This window comes from Pleuronectes platessa, chromosome 20, assembly GCF_947347685.1.
Source record: "Pleuronectes platessa chromosome 20, fPlePla1.1, whole genome shotgun sequence".
NCBI classification, from domain to species: domain Eukaryota; kingdom Metazoa; phylum Chordata; class Actinopteri; order Pleuronectiformes; family Pleuronectidae; genus Pleuronectes; species Pleuronectes platessa.
Genome location: NC_070645.1, coordinates 14,992,778 through 15,010,999, shown reverse-complemented (window position 1 = coordinate 15,010,999; position 18,222 = coordinate 14,992,778). Strand labels below are relative to the sequence as shown.

Genomic DNA, 18,222 nt, shown 5'->3' with positions numbered 1-18,222 from the left:
ACATTGTTGTCAGGGGTGGACTGGGACAAAAATTCAGCCCTGGCATTGTCTGTCCAGACCAGCCCACTACATTATCAGCGGACACCACATAGAAGTCCACAAATCTCGCGGCGTCTTCTCTCATGCATACTACTGTTACCACCTCGCTCAAAGATGGCAACAAGAAGGGAGGCCACACACAAACCTCTCAAGCCAAAAGTAAGTTTATTTAACCCCAAATCAAGATAGCTCTAACTACGTAGTGGGATGTGTAAAATATGTTACGTGTCAGTGGTGTAAACAGTGTTTGGATGTGTGAAAATAAGGTGTGATGTATGTTGTAAGGTGCAGAAGCAAAGAAAACAAAGGCTGAGGGCCCCATGCCCCTGGAAGCAGCCTTTAGATCTGCAGCTGAAGCCCAGCCCAAAAGGGCAGGCCCAGGGTGTCGCCCCTGTTAGCTCTACCTGTGTCTGGAAAACAACTCCTCAGGCTCTCACATATCAAGTGGTCAACCTGAGAAGGACATGGATACATTATAATGTCTCTAATCATCACAAATTAAGTATGATTTCATAAAATATAAAAAATGATAAACTCACCAGACTAGAGGAGACTCAACAGACAAACTTTGGTACATGGACAGAGGGGGAACAACTCCTCAGGCTCTCACATGTCAAGTGGTCAACCTGAGAAGGACATGGATACATTATAATGTCTGAAAAATAAAGAAAATGTTTTCCTCTGTCCTGCACCTAGAGTTGACAACTTTTTGGATGTGTGTTTCTTTTAAAACCTTTTGAAAATTATTATAATTATGAAGTATGAATTTATACATAAAAAAATACATGATAAACTTACCAAATTCTAACAGTGGTCCCAAATGTCCACATATAAAACAGAGGGAGAACGACTCCTCAAATATATCACAACAACCTGTAATAATTGATCATTTAGTGTACATGATCACACCATTAAGGATCAACACATAAGCACTCTCATCTCTATTTACAGCTCAGAAAGTTTACTGTTGCTATGGCAACAGTAAACGACGTTAGCAGCTCTTAGCTAGCTTAGCTAAATCATCTGAACAATAATAACCCATAATATCACATTTCGGCATATTAAAACAAAATCAAAAACGTTTTCTACTTTGTTTTGGACATGTCTAAAAAATGTAGCCTAGCCAGCCCCATGCCAACGTTACTTACCATGTCTGCCTCCACTCGCTCATCATTGTCGAGTCCTCCTCGCTCGTCTCCCGGCGCACCTGCTGCTGCTGGGCTGGTGAACCCGGCACCAAACAGGTCCGTCAGTTTGGCACATTTAGCAGCCTCCACCTCCAGAGACTTCAGCTTTTTTTCTCCGATTCTTCTCAGCGCCACCCGGGCGTTTTTCACTCTTCTCATCCATTTTAAGTTTCTGTCTCAGCAGCAGCCCGTCCCGCGACTCCCCCGCCAATAGCATGAGGTCCCGCCCCACCCTGGTTTGTGTTGTGATTGACAGCACTGTCAGGGCTCTCTGAGCCTGTCAGCCCATGATTGATTGACCATTACAAACAATAGACCAATAATATGTGTCGATGCTGGAAACACACTGCTAGCCCTCTGTAGCCAATTGGCCGGCCCAATTGGAGGGAATTTAGAGAGGAAGAAGAGAAAAAAAACAAAAACATAGCGGACCAGACCGGCCCACATTTGGTCAACGGCCCACCGGGACGATGCCCGGTATGCCAGATGGCCAGTCAACCCCTGCCTCTTGGTAAAATAAATTTAAACTATTTAAGTCTGAATTTTGGTTGGAAATATCCTGGGTTGTATAATGTTCACATGTTCGTTTGTGATGAAATACTGCGGCTAAGAGTTACACTACGAAATGAACAATAGAGAATGAAATGAAACAAAATACATTTTCTACCATCACACAATGTGTATGTGTATGTATGTATACATGCATATGTATATAAACATATATGTAAGTATATATTGTATACATATATTTAATATATATATTAATACTAAGACAAGAAGGTGATAAGACAGGAGCCATTAAAAAATTAAAGATTAGATGCTGCAAGAATGACGCAATTAAAAGTCCACCAAAATGAAACAAATTTATTTATAGAAATAAATGATCGCAAAACTTCATCATCAGTAGGTGATTCTATCACCATAGCAACCAGATGCTAAGATTTGAAATAGAAGATTATTTTGATTGACAGGGACACTCTCTCAATACCTCCTTTGATGCTTTGATGAGCAGCATCAAAGTTGGAATTTTGATAGGAGACCTCTGATTGGCTGTTGATTGCTTTAAATACTGTTCAAGTTTAAGACAGTTGCTATTGCACTCTGACCTTGACTGAGGTAAGTCATGTCTCACCCTCTCTCTGTGTTTACCCAGCATGCTAACCAATACAATTCAGGGTCATTATTCAAGTTTGAAATGAAACCACTGTATAATATGAAGCTTCTGCTGTGACATGTTGATAATGTGCTGTTTTCTGTTGCTTTTATGACAAATGTGAAAATATTGTTGATGGCTTCTTTTGTGTTTTCTGCTGCTTATCTTAATGAGTGATATGTGTTAACGTGATGCTAAGTAGCTTTAAGTCGCCGAGGCCAGGCAGAGCGAGGCATTGTGGACAAAACACCTGTAGCACCAGGAAATGTTCCCATTTCACATCTTATTCTACCAAACGATGTGTTTTGTAACATTGGGAAGATTAACCTTGGTGTTTAACTTTAGTATTTAAGAACAGGTAAAAAAAACAACAGCTTCCATCACTGCCAATCAAATTCAGATTCAAATTCAAATCGAAGGGGCTTGGTGCCATGGTGATTGATGAGGGAAGTTTTATTTCAAAAAACATTTACTGGTGATTTTTTGGTTAATGTGTAGTTTGAATGTGTTGAAGGACAAGTTGACGGAAGCTTAAGTTAATGCTAGGAGAACATTACATGAGGTGTGCAGCTCCTTTAAGGAAAAAAACAATCCCTCTCCATTGGGTCTAATGTTATTTCAGAGAAAGCTTTTCTGGAAGGAGCATCAACTTGCATAACTTGCTCACACGGCCCCATTTTTTTACTCTCACAAATTTCAAATATATCTGTGTGTCCGGCAAAGTCTTGGAATTCTCCCGATGTCTTTATTTCACAGATAGGACTTATAGTTTGTGAATTATAGTTGTTTGAGTGGTGCACTCAGAGTTTAGATTTCTCTCTTCCCATTGAGGAGAGAGCAGTTGCATTCAGTTGAGTTTCCATGGCAACCAGATACACACGTAGCAGGAGGGGAGTCTCTCTCTCTCTCACTCTCTCTCTCTCTCTCTCTCACTCTCTCTCTCTCTCTCTCTCTCTCTCTCTCTCTCTCACTCTCTCTCTCTCTCTCTCTCAATCTCTCGCTTAAACCAGCCAGTCTGTCTCTCTCTCTCTCTCTCTCATTCTCTCTGCGTGTGTCTCTCTATCTGTGTCAATTGTTTTATATTGAATGTTTGATTGATCAAATTCACCTAAATCTTACACACTATTTCATCCTGTCACCTGCAGACATAAAGCCTTTTGACTTCAAGTTCCAGACAAGAGCAGAAACTTCTTCGGAAAACAGTGCATCAACTCATCCAACAGCTTCTTCAAAAGATACATCTACTCTCTGTGGTGAACCATGGAGAAACCAGATATTCTGAAGATCCTCAATGACGAACTCCTCACAGCCTACAGGAAGATCAATGCTCTTAAGGAGGAGGTGTGGCAGCTGCAAGACCAGCTTCAAGACAGAGATGAGATCATAAAGATGGCGGTGGAGAAGGAGAAGGAGAAGGAGAAGGAGAAGGAGAAGGAGAAGGAGAAAGAGAAGGAGAAAGAGAAGGAGAAAGAGAAGGAGAAGGAGAAGAGGAAGGAGATTGAGACCGAGACCGAGAAGGAGAATGAGATCCAGGCCCTGACGGAGAAGGTGGAGCAGCTGGAAAACCAGCTGAAAGAGAAAGATGTTGTCATAGCGAAGGAGGTGAAGAAACGGCGCGCTCGCCTCAGGGCCTATCTCGACTGCCTTGCTGAGCTAACTGACTGTCAGGCCAAGGTTAAGCTGATGGAAGCAAGGCTGCACCAGGAGCCACCCCAGCCTGATACAGGATGTAGCAGTGAGGTGGAGGTGGAGAAGGAGAAGGAGAAGGAGAAGGAGAAGGAGAAGGAGAAGGAGAAAGAGAAGGAGAAGGAGAAGGAGAAAGAGAAGGAGAAGGAGAAAGAGAAGGAGAAAGAGAAAGAGAAGGCGAAGGAGAAGGAGAAGGAGAAGGAGAAAGAGAAGGAGAAGGAGAAAGAGAAAGAGAAAGAGAAGGAGAAAGAGAAGGAGAAAGAGAAAGAGAAGGAGAAGGAGAAGGAGAAGGAGAAAGAGAAAGAGAAGGAGAAAGAGAAGGAGAAAGAGAAGGAGAAGGAGAAGGAGAAGGAGAAGGAGAAGGAGAAGGAGAAAGAGAAGGAGAAGGAGAAGGAGAAAGAGAAGGAGAAGGAGAAAGAGAAGGAGAAAGAGAAAGAGAAGGCGAAGGAGAAGGAGAAGGAGAAGGAGAAAGAGAAGGAGAAGGAGAAAGAGAAAGAGAAAGAGAAGGAGAAAGAGAAGGAGAAAGAGAAAGAGAAGGAGAAAGAGAAGGAGAAGGAGAAGGAGAAGGAGAAGGAGAAAGAGAAAGAGAAGGAGAAAGAGAAGGAGAAGTACAAGGACAAGGAGAAGGACAAGGAGAAGGAGAAACTTGTGACGATCTACAATGTCGAAATCCTCCGAGCCAACAGGAACATTTTGATTCTTAAGGAGGAGGTGTGGCGGCTGGAAAACCATCTTAAAGATAGAGATGATATCATAAAGATGGCGGTGGAGAAGGAGAAGGAGGAGGAGAAGGAGAAGGAGACGGAGAAGGAGAAGGAGAAGGAGAAGGAGAAGGAGAAGGAGATTAAGATTGAGACTGAGACCGAGAGGGAGATGGAGACGGAGAAGGAGAATGAGATCCAGGCCCTGACGGAGAAGGTGGAGCAGCTGGAAAACCAGCTGAAAGACAAAGATGTTGTTATAACGAAGGAGGTAGAGAAAGGGCATGCTCGCCTCAGGGCCTATGTTGACTGCTTGGCCGAGCTCACTGACTGTCAGGCCCAGGCTAAAATTCTGGAAGGAAGTCTGCACAAGTGAGCAGTGAGGTGAAGGTCCAACTATGGGACTGAGCTACAGAAAGGAGGAGGCCGAGATGAGCTAGAGGAGAGAGAAGAGGTGGAGAAGCCCCCGCCCTCACCCTTTTTCTACTCCTCAAAACAAACCCCTCCCCTGTCCCCCTTTGTACATATTTGAAATGATCTAATGATGTGTTGTAAATATGTTAAACTTTTTGAATAAAAATAACTAGTATAGTAACATCTACCTCTGTCTTTCTGAATATACACACAGGATTCATTGATCAATTAACACAGTGTTGGAGTGAAACAAATCAGTGTGATTCATTTAGTTTGCTACTATTCATATGAACACAGCAGAGCATAGACAAACAATGTTTCTTAACTTTTTTACATTTGGTCAAATCTATATATTAATTATGACAACAATACAATACTAATACTATCATCTCATCTGAGGGCCCACCCATCACACTGACCACGCCCATCTGACACGCACACACACTCACGCACACACACACATGCAAACACACACACACACACATACACGTACACACACACACGCATATACACACGCACGCACACAAGTCATTATCATTTATATATTTACTGTATATATACACATTTTTTTCAATTTATTCATGGTTGAGGTCAATATCAGATCAGAAGACATGTTCATGGCACTGAAGTCAATTTAAAATGACATGTAGCATGTTAGAGTTATAAATAACTTGTCCATGTGTAAAACAATAGTTTAATTAAAAAAAAAAAAAATCACAATAATTATTTTGGGGGGCTGAAGCACATTTTAGGGGGGCTTCAGCCTAACGACCTAACGACGCCCCTGGCGCTGATGTTGTTTACAGGAAATCACTGGGTCAGGTAGATCGGGAGCTGCTTTCCCTGAAGATGGAGGAGAAAGAGCTCCACAGCAGAACAAAGAGAAAGCTGAGTAAACAAGATGGCAAAGGAGAGATGGAGCAGAATTCAGCAAACTGGGTGAAACTGGGGACTGAGGAAGGAGGGATGAATACTGACTGATCCGGGCCAAGCTCTCAGACCTCGTTACTGAACATAGACCAAACTGGTTCAGTGACATGAAGGACAAAGAGAAAATGGAACTTCTGTAATGTTTGGGACTAGTTTGAAATTCAGGAAGTAATGAAGTGAAACACAACAACGGCACATTTTGTCTATAAACAATAATAAGCTGGTGTTGATCGTCGCACACTGAGCTGGTACATTCACAAATCAACTTAATGAATGTATTGAAGGGAAGGTCACACTAGTGATGTGAATCATGCTGCTGCTGTAAACACCACCATCCTCTGGACCTGATGCCTTACTGCCACGTAGTGGTCAAACTACAGAACTGCAGGAAATAAATGTGATGATTCATATATTTAGTTTTTGCTGCTCTAGTTTATTAATATTTGCTTTTAAACGCAAATGTGAGGATTGAATTTTCTATCTTGAAGTCAAATGCGATAATTTGAATTAAAATATTGTGTGTCAGGGCTCTGAGAACTGACGATGGGCATCTTTCAACATGTACATTAAATGATTAATACATCAATCAAGAAAACAACAGGAAGATTAAGTGATCATGAAAATAGTTCCTAGTGAGACTTATGGCGATCTAACCTATTTAAAACTATTATTTTGAACCTATTCAAACTCAATTTAACAAATTAAAGTTGATTCTCAAGAGAGGAAATCTTCATTTGTCAAGTATTCAAAGAACAGGCTCAATCGACAGTGGATCAAAATATACATTTATTTGAAGCTGACAGACAGAAATAACAAATGCAGAATTTACAGTACAATACAGCAAAGGCCCAGTGAGGTTACTGGGTTCAGCTCATGACTTTCTGAAGAGTAACTTGATTCTCGTGCTGGACTCAGAGTGACGCAGCACAGGAGGAGGAGAAAACAGGCCAGATGCTTCAGGAGAAAAAGGTTTTAGAAGAAACTAAATCACCGCTGCAAACAACACAAATACAAAGATGGCTGTATTAGGTTGCAAGTCTCCGAGCAGATATGTGTCAGCGTCTCAAATACAATAGATGTCAACCAAATCCAGATTTTTATCTTTAAATTAAATTCTTCTTCTTTTTTATTGTCCAATGCTGCACATTGACATTTAACCAGATACAGTCTGACCTACATGTGTAGCTGTTGTTTATGAATGTGATTATTCAGAGCAATTTGTCATTGGATTGTTTAAATCAACTCCCTCAATCTAAAGTAATGAGTGAACAGTAGGTTAGTTTCCTGTCTGATGTTTCTGTATCAAATGTCAACACACACACACACACAGCAGTGTTTACCCACGCCAGGTGAAACAGCCAAAGTGCATTCATGAATATCCACTTTACCCTGTTATGAATATAAATACATTCCCGTAAAAACACTAACAGCTGCTTAGAAAGAGCAGGGCTACGCTATCTGCAGGATTCCTACAATAAAAAGGCTTTTAAGTCAGTTGTTGACTCTCAGAGCTTTGCTAGTTAAACCCCAGAGGGTTCAAAAAAAGTACATATTCGATTTTCAGAGCGAAAACCAGTGGATCTAACTCCTGAGAGACATTTGTTACATATACAAAGAACAAACCCCTGAAGGCAAATATTTCCAACCAGGGTCTGTTTATCTCAGTCTAGTTAATAAAATCAATCAGAGTATTCAGGAGAATAAAAGGGAAATATCATCAGATATATGAGTGAGTATATGTGAACTGCATCTGTGGAAGAAGGATATGAAAGGCAAGGAGTCAACACTGTGTACTCCTGCTTTGGCTCTGTGATAATGGGCGACTGCTATGTGGGTCCCTTATGAACTGAGGAGCTGGGCTGGTTTGAGGCCCAACAAAAGGCAGGACTGGAGAAATGCCACTGGTTTACTGCAAGGTAACCTTTTACTGTTTTGTCAAATACACTGCTTTACTTTGCTGAGACTCACAAACTCCTGTGTGTCCAGAGCAGCTGACTGCTCTGTCAGGAGGAGCCATCAATTTCTCCAAAAGTGCTAAATTCATCTATGCACAGCTGAAGGGACTTATAACCTGAATATTACACTGAGTTAATAAATAATTTGAGCCTCTGTTTTGAGGGCCACAGTGAAGCGTCTGATCCTCAAACATATCCCTCTGACACAAAGTGATATAAACATCTGACAGATCCACTTTGTTTTAAATCACACCTTGAAAGCAACAGACAATAAAATCAGTAACTGCTCAAGTGCTAAAATTCATAACTGTCCACTGAGAGTGCAATGAATGTGTTGCATAGGAAAATACATTTACAGTTTGGTCACAACGAATAGGAATCATTAAAAAAAGCCACTCCCTCAACAGTCATTGACAGAATATAACAGAAAGAAATTAGTAGTGCAGTTCTGCCACTGGTCACCTTGACCCAGGAGTGCACACAATGATGGTGGTCACCCACTGTAAGTAACAGCCTGTACTGCCTTATAGTCCCATCACACAACCACAAAGACATTATTAAAAACCGACAAACATCCTCAACGCTAACAAATAAAATCATTGGAGAGTATAAATATACAGACAGCATTAGAAAAGGGCTCTTATGTTGAAAAGGCCTCCCACATCGTCACATTGAGAAGATGCAGCGTCACAAAGAATGCACACGACTACAACACACACTAACACGTCAGATTTAAAAAAAATAACTTAAATAAATCACATTGGTTTTTACATTCAGTAACATTTCAGCCAATTACCCTTTTCTCCTCTCGTCAAATACGCAGTGAAGGGTTAGTGGTGGTTTAGAGGATCCATCAGTCGAGTGTGGTTAATCCAGAAATTAGACACAGTGAGTTATTAATAGGGATCTGTCATACATGCATTTAGCTAATGTACTGTGACGTCACTGAAATAGCAGTGTGAGGAGAGGAAGGGATGATGCTTTGTTTGTTTTCTTTGTGTGTCTACTTTGGGTCGCTATGGACACAGGAGGAGTAAATGGCAAGCGGACAGATTCAAGGGTGAAAGGACAACGTTAGGAGAGAAGCTGATGAAATCTCATGTGTATCAGCCTGGAATTAAAATTTAAATACATCATCGAATGACTTGTTTACTTCCTGAAAGAAGCAATAATCATTTTATTTATAACGACACTGGACTAAATGTGAAAGAGGTGAGTCATGTTATCACCTGACCTGTCTTTAAGCTCGCTTTGCTGTTGTGGTTCTCGCTCATCTTTCCCTGTGTTGTTTACAGCAACAGTTAATAAAACGCACTGTTCAACATTGAGACCGACAACAGCGCTGAAAGCAGAGTGACTACTGGCCAGAGGTTTGCTGATAAGTTTGCCTTATCGACCTAAAAAGGCGATAAATATGTCCGGGTTGTTTTCACATCTCCTTCCCTCCGCGTCAAAGGAGCAAGAACAATCCGCTGTTGCTTGTTTAATGTGACGTGTTGTGTTGAAACAGGACGTTGTGTAGGGAGATAAAGCAACACACTGTGTGAATCACTGGGATATTGGAGTTTTTTGTTTACTTTAAATTCCAGGAAGTTGAAGTCTTGTGTTTATTTCACAAGGTCTTTAATTATCAGAAATGGACTAAAAGAAACTGACAGCACGTAAAACTTCATGGTGAGCCAGATATATGATTTTCTGTTAACCGGATGCATCAATGTTTGTCAATATGACAACTACTGGCGAATTACAAAAACAGCCGACATCAGCAAACTGTTTGCTGCCTGTGTCACGCCTCTAAATCCAACTCGTCTTGTGTTAGTGATAAGCAATAGAATGATTAAGATAATATTAAATTTGACGAAACGGGGCCACGAGTGTCAGTGAAGCTGTTTGAAATTCAAGAGATCCAATTTTGGTGGAGGGATGAGGAAGAAGATAGGATGTGTCTGTTGAATAGGAAGTTCATGTATTTTGGGGGAGCAAACCAGAGGAGACATGGCAGACTAAGTCTCATAGTAAATAAAAATTGTGCCAATATGGCAAAATGTCAGACCTCAGTTGTCGGTGGATCTTAACGCTCTTCCGCCCCCTTGTTTCTGTTTAATGGTGTTTTGCAAATCAGATTTGAGGTGAGATATGAAACCAATTTAAACATTTTCCAACAATCCATCTCTTTCCATCACTCACTGGAAAGTGGATCCACCTCCATGGCTTTGGACAAACTCAGTGCAGAGTTCTGTTTGGGTCTGGCCCCCAGCTCCCGCACATCCCTGGCTGGGTTCTGGTTCTCCTCCGGTGCTTTCTTCTCTTTCTCCGCCTCCTCTTGGCCGTAGTGCCCCCCTTCCTCTGCCACCAACCTCTCCACCTTCTCCATCAGGCGCCCTACCTGCGGATGCTCCCCGTATATGCAGTTATTTATGACAAAGTACCTTCGCTTGCACTTTTCCAGGACCCACTGCAGATCCTTGCCCTCCCTGCGAATGTACCTCTCGATTGAAATCTTCCTCAACACCTCCGCCCACGTGAAAACCACAATGGTATGCTTCCACACGTTCTCCCCGAAGAGGCTGACGTGCTCCTCGATGCGTGCACGGTCCACCTCGGTGAACATGCCCACGGGGATGACGAGCAGGAAGGCATGTGGACCCGGAGGCGACAGAGATGCTCCTCTTACGAGCTCCTCTTTGTAGGAGGGGGGGGTGTCCTGCGCAGAGAACCACCCCGGAGTGTCCACCACAATCACCTCCCGCCCCAGCACCTCAGTCTGCCTCTTCACACAGAACTCCGCCGCTCGCTCCAGGTGAAACTCCTCTCGGCCTAAGAGGGTATTCCCCGTCAGGCTCTTTCCCGGCCATCTCCAGCCCAGCACCACCAGTCGGACCTCCGGAAGGTGGATGGCTGCCTGGGCCGCGGCTGCTTTCTTTTTTGCCGCCTCGTCTGGTCCTGCGGCTGCGGCTGAAATTAAATTAAATTCATACAAGTCCGAGTTGGGATGAGTTTTACAAACATTGAGTATATTTAATCAAATATTTACATTTGTGAGGATTAAACCAATGAATCTTTGTCATTTGCTTAAAACATTTAAACAAGGACTTAATGTATTAATCATCTCATTACTTCAAATGTACACCTTTTAATGTGTCTCATACCTTTTTACCACAAAATTCATATACTAATTAAATTAAGCAATAATAAAGCAACTACCTATTATGGTCTGTATCCATTCATTTGCTGACAATTTTCTCAATTAAGTCAATTAAGAGGAAAAACAAATGTGAAATTTGTATTAAATGTGATATTTTTTTTACACAACTTTACCAAATGTAACTTCAGTCCATAAATTAAACAAGTTAGTGAAACACATTAATAGCAACTAATTTTAAGTTGGAACCTTAGCTTTCAAATAAAAAGTAGTGGAAAGTAACTACGTACTTTTACTCTAAATACTGAACTTAGGTACAATTTAGAAGTACAGTACACAGGCAAATATTGTACTTTATACCATCTTAAGCTACTTTACTGTTCAATGTTATAATCAATCAATAGTTAACGTAGTATTATTATTAGTAAGGAAACCCCTGTATTGACTGATTTCTCAACAACCGCCCCCCCCCCCCCCCCCCTCTCACTGATATTAACGAGCAAGAAGAGGTCCAACCTGTTTTATAACAAAGAGACAGGAACATAAAGGTCTGTTAAGTTTCCCTCTGACGTTTCTTACGTGTCACACTCTTCTGGTTTGAGCGTAAGCTAACTTAGAGCTAAGTTTAATAGCCGCAGAAATTAGCCTTATTGTCCTAAAGGCTCGAGACTGAGCTCCGTGTTTGAGGAGATGAAGATATCAGTGTCTCACCTGTTGTGTGTTGAGGTCTGGTCGCGTCCATGTTGTGTTTTATGGCCGGTTTGTGTGTGTTTCAGGTGGAGTTGTTGGTCTTCGGGCGGCGGCAGGACTTCTTCCTCCTGGAGAAGTAACAAGCTCAGCGGAACGTAGACACTACAGTCTTCCGGGGGGATTTCACAATAAAAGCACGGCAACCCGGATGTGAGAAATTTCCGCCACAGTAGAAAAGTGAAAGTTTGAATAAAAAGATTTAGAACAATCACAATGCTTTTAAAATCACAATACTTGAGATTGCGACTACAATACTGCTGATACTATATCTATTTACATTACTGCCTGTTATCTTTACTTATATTTTCTTTATCTCTAAACCTTATATTTTAGGTTTTATTCATGCATTTTTTAAACTTACTTACCTCCTGTTGTTCCAATGCACAACTTTGTATATTTTTAGTTATTTGTCTTATCATCTGTATTTATATTTGGCTTCAATACTCTGCCTCAGCCAACTGTGTCTATCAAACACCTTATACATAACATACTTATATTGTCAATATAAATGTGGCTATTGACTTATGTTTAAAATACTATATAAATTATATCAATAGCTGTATTTGTAATAATAATATGTTTTCCATTTGTTTAAATCATACACAGAGGATTGCAGACTTTAGGCAGTATAATTATGGGAGTGATTTTATTGTTGAATATTGAAAAGCAATATATTTACAGTGTTTATGCAACATCTCAGTTTATTTACAGTGGTCCGACACAGAGTGAAGCATTTTGCTCAACATGGTAAAAACATCTCAGTCCTGCTCATCTCTTCATTAGGTTTATATAAGCAGGAGATTATCGTGATAGGTACAAGAAGAAGTACAGAACAGGAGCAGAAAAGAAAAGAAAAGCTTATTAAAGTAAAGCATATTAAATTAGTAGATTCCTTCACTTTAACATTTTTAATTCCTCGATAAATATAACCTGGATATAGCATTAGAAGGTTATAGACCAAATGCCTTAAAAAAAATATTATAATGCACTTCATTATCCCTAAAAATTTAATGAAAAATAACAATATTAAATCTTACAAAAACATATTCTCTGTAACCCAGTGAGAATAAGGCTGACTTCAGGTACTCAAGTTGCCCACGATGCCAGCATACGCATGTCGTCTTCATCTTCAACCCTTTTCTTGGTTGCTGTAGAAGAAAGTACACAGTTAACTAATCTCGTCAGATTATAATGGAACATTACATAACAAATTAAACTCAAGTATATCCCGAGTGTGCGTAGGTAAAACTCAAACATGTATTTTAAATAATACATTTGAAAAAAACGTACAGTAGCATGTGAGAAATTATGTATTAACGATATTGGAGGTTAAAAAAGATTGCTGTTCTTGGTTGTACTTACTGGCGCGCTGGCCGTGCCGTGCTGAAGGCAATTTGGAGCTTGGCACGCTGGGAAGTCCGCCCATTCTCTTCATGCTCTCCTCATGCTCCTCCTGTTCCAGCTCTGCCAGCTCTGCCAGCAGATCATCCTAAACAAACACACAAAGTCAACAACATGTCAGAGGCATTTTTTTGTAGAGCAAGAAATGGATTAGCAGGCTAGACGGAAAATACCAAACACAATCTAAAATCTTTAGCTTCAAAATGGTGACACAGAAAGGCAGAAGGAAGAGCGAGAGGGTGACAGTCGATGTAGGGAAGGTATCAACCTCGTCAAACTCCTCGCCGGTCGGTCTGGAAATGGCGTCGCTGATCTCTCGAGCCACGTCCTGTTGTTCCGTGATGTCCTGCATCATATCATCGATCTTGTCGAGGTCCCTGAAAATTAGCAGAGAGAGATTTTAGAATGTTTCAAAACATAAAACATCACAGTGAACTGAGTTGGAGAAGTGACTTTAAGGGGTTCCTCGAAAACAAGGCCACAAAATTGTTCTTTCTTGAAATTATTTTTTCTGTTGCTTTCACCACCAGGTCCTTACATGTTCTCGTGAACTTTCTTCATGGCCTTGGTGGCAAAGGACAGATTGTTCAGGACCTCCGTGTTGGTGTGCGAGTTCTCCAGAGCTTCCCTCTGAAACTCGATGGTGGACAGCGTGCCGTCGATCTGAGTGAGCTGCGCTTCCAAGCGCTTCTTCCTCTTCAGCGCCTGCAGAGCCCCTGATACACAAAGATCGACAAAAATCACTTCATACAATACTAATAACTATTGCATTATTAATTTTAAGCTATTTCAATCACTAGCAATATAACAAAAATGCAATATATATATGGATATATGCAGTGTACCAGCACAATGAAGAAGAATAACACACCTTTTTTATTCGGCCCATAAAAAAGAACCTTCACTCAAGAACCTTAACTAATTAAACTAAAAATAGTGACCTTTTACTTATTATTTATTAATATCGACTCATACATCTTTTGGCCTTGTTACCCAGCCCTTTATGTATTTATGCATGTATATATATATATAACTTCAAACCTTTGAGTTAGGTGCTGCGTGTACACAAACACGTATGACACATTCAACGAGCAATGCAGCACTGCAGGGTTTCACACCCGAGAACACACTGAACATTGTGGGATTATAGATTATTATACATTTCCTTTTTAATTTAATTTCTGACTTGCTGCTGCTGCAAACAGATCTGTGTTTACTATCTGGAAAACACCTTCTATACAAAAACAACGTAGGACAAAATCCCCTTATAGGAAAGTCAGTATCGAGGTGGTATTGAAGGTTTTAAATACACATCCACCTTTAACCCCAGTAAACAGCCCGACTCTCCTCTGGGCCTGTTCCTCTGACTGTACCCTGCTGTTCTCACACTAACACGGGGACATACCTCTCTTGTTCTTCATGCCGTGCTTCTTGGCGACCATGATCTCCTGCTCTATCCTCTTCTCCAGGTAGTCCTGTTTCTTGGTCAGCATTTCCTCGGTCTCCCTCAGTCTGTGGATGGCCTCCTGCGGCGTGGGTCCGCCTCTGGACCGGTGGTGTTTGGACCTGGAGGAGCTGGACGAGCTCGACTTGGAGCTGGAGCTGGAGCTCGAGCTGCTGCCCTTGAACAATTTGGAGATTTTACTCATTTTGGCGTCTTTTCTCCCAAAGATCTGAGGGAAGGAAAAGTCCAGACGAGCCACTCGAGTGTTTTCACGGAGGGAGTGTAGCGACGGAGAGGAATTTCCTGCTCGACGGCTTCTGCAGTTTCAATTTGAAACGAGCGAGAGAATACACCTTTCACCTGCGCCCAGTGACGTCATTACACCTGACGCCCTCACTTCCATTTCCGGAATTTGTTTCCTTCTTCCGGTCACTACGTTTGAACTATAACTCGATTTTTTAAATTCATTTGTATTTTATTTTATTAGGCTTATATCATAACCCGTAATATTGTAAATGTTGATAAAGTGAAATGAAAGTGAATTTAAAAATTACAATTACACAACTACACCAACTCAAATTCAAAAATAAATTGTTTGTTGTTGTGGGAAAAACATATTGAAAAAGTGTTTTAATGTCTGGGGTCAAAGTTTCTAACTTTTGTTATTTATTATAAGTTCATTCAATGTTTCTGCTGCACACAAAGGCTGGGGTTTAAAACCTGTGTTATAAAATGAGGAAGTGTAAAGAGAGTGTTTATTGTTAATGTAATTTTTTGTTAAATCATTTATTAATTTAGAAGTAACTGTGGAAACAAAAGTTTATCACCATGCACGGACCTGGATTCGACTTTTACCAGTTTTGACCCGGGCGGGCACCCGTATGATCAACTTGTTACCAAGGCAGCCAGGAAGAAGCTGTGAAGCTCCGGACGGTGGGTGTTTTATTATTTTAACCTCTTTGTATCTGACTTCCGGTTCAGCTCAACAGTCTGTCGAAGCTGCGACATGAACATCATCTATCTTCTGTGATCATCCCCGTGATTCCTTCAGTCCTCACATCTGTGAACATCTGGCCGAGAGAGAAGAAAAAGCGATTTCTGCACAGTGACGCTAACATTAGCAAAACAAGCTCTAACTGTGTTTATCGCCATCTTTAGCTTTGCATCTGAAAACTCCCCTGAAATAAGTGTGGTGTGGGTTTTTGTAGCTCAAGAGTTAGCTTTGTGTGTCTAACTACACGCTGACAACCTGTGTGTGTCTCTGATACGTGTTGTCCCCGCACCCCTGTCCTGACACAGACAGAAATGGACGTCCAGAAGGGCTGAGTCCTCTTTGCAGCCTCCGCCATGGGCACCGCATCCTCTCTGGTCAGCCCCGGAGAAGTGATCGAGGACGGCTATGGAGGTGAAGGTGGGGAAGCCTGCGAGATCCCGGTGGAGGTGAAGCCCAAAGCCCGACTTCTGCGCAGCTCCTTCCGCCGAGGACCTCGGGTGATCGGGGCCAGTTTCAAGTCCACGGGCTCCGTGGACCTCGAGTACGCGGCGGAGTACGAGAGACTGCGTAAAGAGTACGAGATCTTCCGTGTCAGCAAGAATAACGAGATAACGTCCATGCAGAAGAAGGAGGCCAAACTGGACGAGGAGAACAAGAGGCTGAGGGCTGAGCTACAGGTGAAATGAGTTAGCAGGAGGGTGTCACCTTAACATAGGACAAAAGTATTGGTTGGTGTATGTTCTAACTTTTGTAATATTTCAATGTGACACCAGGCTCTGCAGAAAACCTACCAGAAGATCCTCAGAGAAAAGGAGAGTGCTCTGGAGGCAAAGTACCAGGCGATGGAGCGGGCGGCAACTTTTGAACATGACAGGGACAAAGTAAAACGACAGTTTAAGGTAAACCACACAACATGATGCTGTCTAACTTTCTTCTCCAATGATCACGACTGCAACTCTAACCTGTCGGCCGAATGACCACCAGATTTTCCGTGAGACAAAGGAAAAGGAGATCCAGGATCTGCTTCGGGCCAAAAGGGACCTGGAGGCCAAACTGCAGCAGCTGCAGGCGCAGGGAATCCAAGTGTACGACCTAAATGATTCTGACTCGGATGACAACCAGACCACTGTTACTGGTAAGAACCCGGAATTTATTATTTACTCTCTTTTATATCCATCAATCAGTATGTTCAACAAACCAATTTTTGTACAGGGACCCAGAAAGACAAGAGTTTATCCCAGCATGCTTTGATTTTTCCTCCAGAAGTACGACTTTTTAACACACAAGATCTTTCTCCATGATGAAATGTTAAAAGAACCTTTCAGTAATTTATACACTGTTTGTCTGTAGCTGCTGGGACACAATGTGACTACTGGACTGGTGGTGTGCTGGGAAGTGAGCCCTCTATGGGGAGCATGATGCAGTTGCAACAGACCTTCCGGGGACCAGAGTTTGCGAACAGTCTGATAGATGTGGAGGGACCCTTTGCAAATGTCAGCAGAGGTAAGTAAATGGAAGTTGTATGTGCAACCAAACATTCCCCACGGGCAACGTACACCCTCGAAAAGCCTTTGACCTCTAACATTACCTACACAGCATGACTGAAGTTGTTGAATATGTATGTTCCCTTAACGTTTCCCCCACGTGCCTCTGTGTCTGTCAGATGACTGGGATGCAGCAGTGGCCAGCCTGCTTCAGGTCTCCCCTCACGTGCCACAGGCCTTATGGAGTAACACAGTGCGCTGCTACTTAATCTTTACCCAGGAGACCAAAGCTGAGCTGGATATCTTTATTAAGGTTGGTTCGATTGGTTTTCACAGGATTTGGGCAGCATTATGTTTTTAGTTTTAGTTAAACCGGGCGTTAAAATTCAACTTTGGTCAATTCCCTGTCTGGGGAACCTGTGTTTAATGTTTTCAACACAGAAACACTCTCCTGGGCTGCGGAGGATGTGTGAAGGTCTGGGTCATTTCTACTTGAACGTCTGCTTCCCGGAGGAAAGTGCTGCCTCGTGTGCTGTGGAGCGCAGGCAGGAGATTGAAAGGAGCTCTGTGTGTGTGCTCCTAATCAAATCTACTGTCACTAGGTACAGGAGGTCCTCTACATTAATTATATAGTTTTTATTGTGTCTACATTTTGTTTAATTAATGCTGAATTCACTTGTGTAGTTCTGTGGTGGAGGATTGTGAGGAGGCTTTTGTGAAAAATCCAGATGGCCATCCACTGGTGCTCTACCTCAGGACCGAAGAGGGTCACAGTTTGACTGGACCCGCCAGGCAAATGCTGGAAAGGGTCAATGCTGCAGACAAGGCAGCTAAAGTCAAGGTTAGTGTTTGTGTTGTATAATAAAAATAACAAGATAGGATTCGGTAAATTCAAGCAAAAATGGTATTCAGTGGAGAAGGACATATTTAAAAAAAACTAGA

The 18,222-nt window shown here is 41.9% G+C and overlaps 3 protein-coding genes across 5 annotated transcripts in view; 1 reads left to right on the top strand and 2 right to left on the bottom strand.

Annotated features, from left to right (window-relative positions):
- Nucleotides 1-6,874: 6,874 nt before the first annotated feature.
- LOC128425580 (GTPase IMAP family member 9) lies at nt 6,875-12,058 on the bottom strand. Its single transcript, XM_053412257.1, has 2 exons — nt 11,919-12,058; nt 6,875-11,020 (listed from the first exon to the last, which is right to left on the bottom strand). The coding sequence occupies exons 1-2, from the start codon at nt 11,947-11,949 to the stop codon at nt 10,245-10,247; spliced, it is 807 nt and encodes a 268-aa protein (XP_053268232.1). The 5' UTR covers nt 11,950-12,058; the 3' UTR covers nt 6,875-10,244.
- Nucleotides 12,059-12,586: 528 nt separating this feature from the next.
- On the bottom strand, nt 12,587-15,190 carry chmp4c (charged multivesicular body protein 4C). The gene is made up of 5 exons (XM_053412470.1): nt 14,764-15,190; nt 13,897-14,074; nt 13,627-13,735; nt 13,320-13,446; nt 12,587-13,105 (listed from the first exon to the last, which is right to left on the bottom strand). Exons 1-5 carry the CDS (start codon nt 15,005-15,007, stop codon nt 13,044-13,046), a joined length of 720 nt encoding a protein of 239 aa, XP_053268445.1. The 5' UTR covers nt 15,008-15,190; the 3' UTR covers nt 12,587-13,043.
- A 511-nt stretch (nt 15,191-15,701) lies between these two features.
- The window catches only part of LOC128425847 (nephrocystin-3), a 29,795-nt gene continuing 27,274 nt past the window's right edge, over nt 15,702-18,222 (top strand). For 2 of the 3 annotated variants that reach the window (XM_053412679.1, XM_053412676.1), the window contains exons 1-7: nt 15,745-16,473; nt 16,570-16,695; nt 16,781-16,931; nt 17,147-17,299; nt 17,460-17,593; nt 17,722-17,882; nt 17,965-18,121. In XM_053412679.1, the coding sequence (XP_053268654.1) occupies nt 16,150-16,473; nt 16,570-16,695; nt 16,781-16,931; nt 17,147-17,299; nt 17,460-17,593; nt 17,722-17,882; nt 17,965-18,121 (1,206 nt within the window). In that variant the 5' untranslated portion in view covers nt 15,745-16,149. The other variant, XM_053412677.1, reaches the window with a different exon arrangement.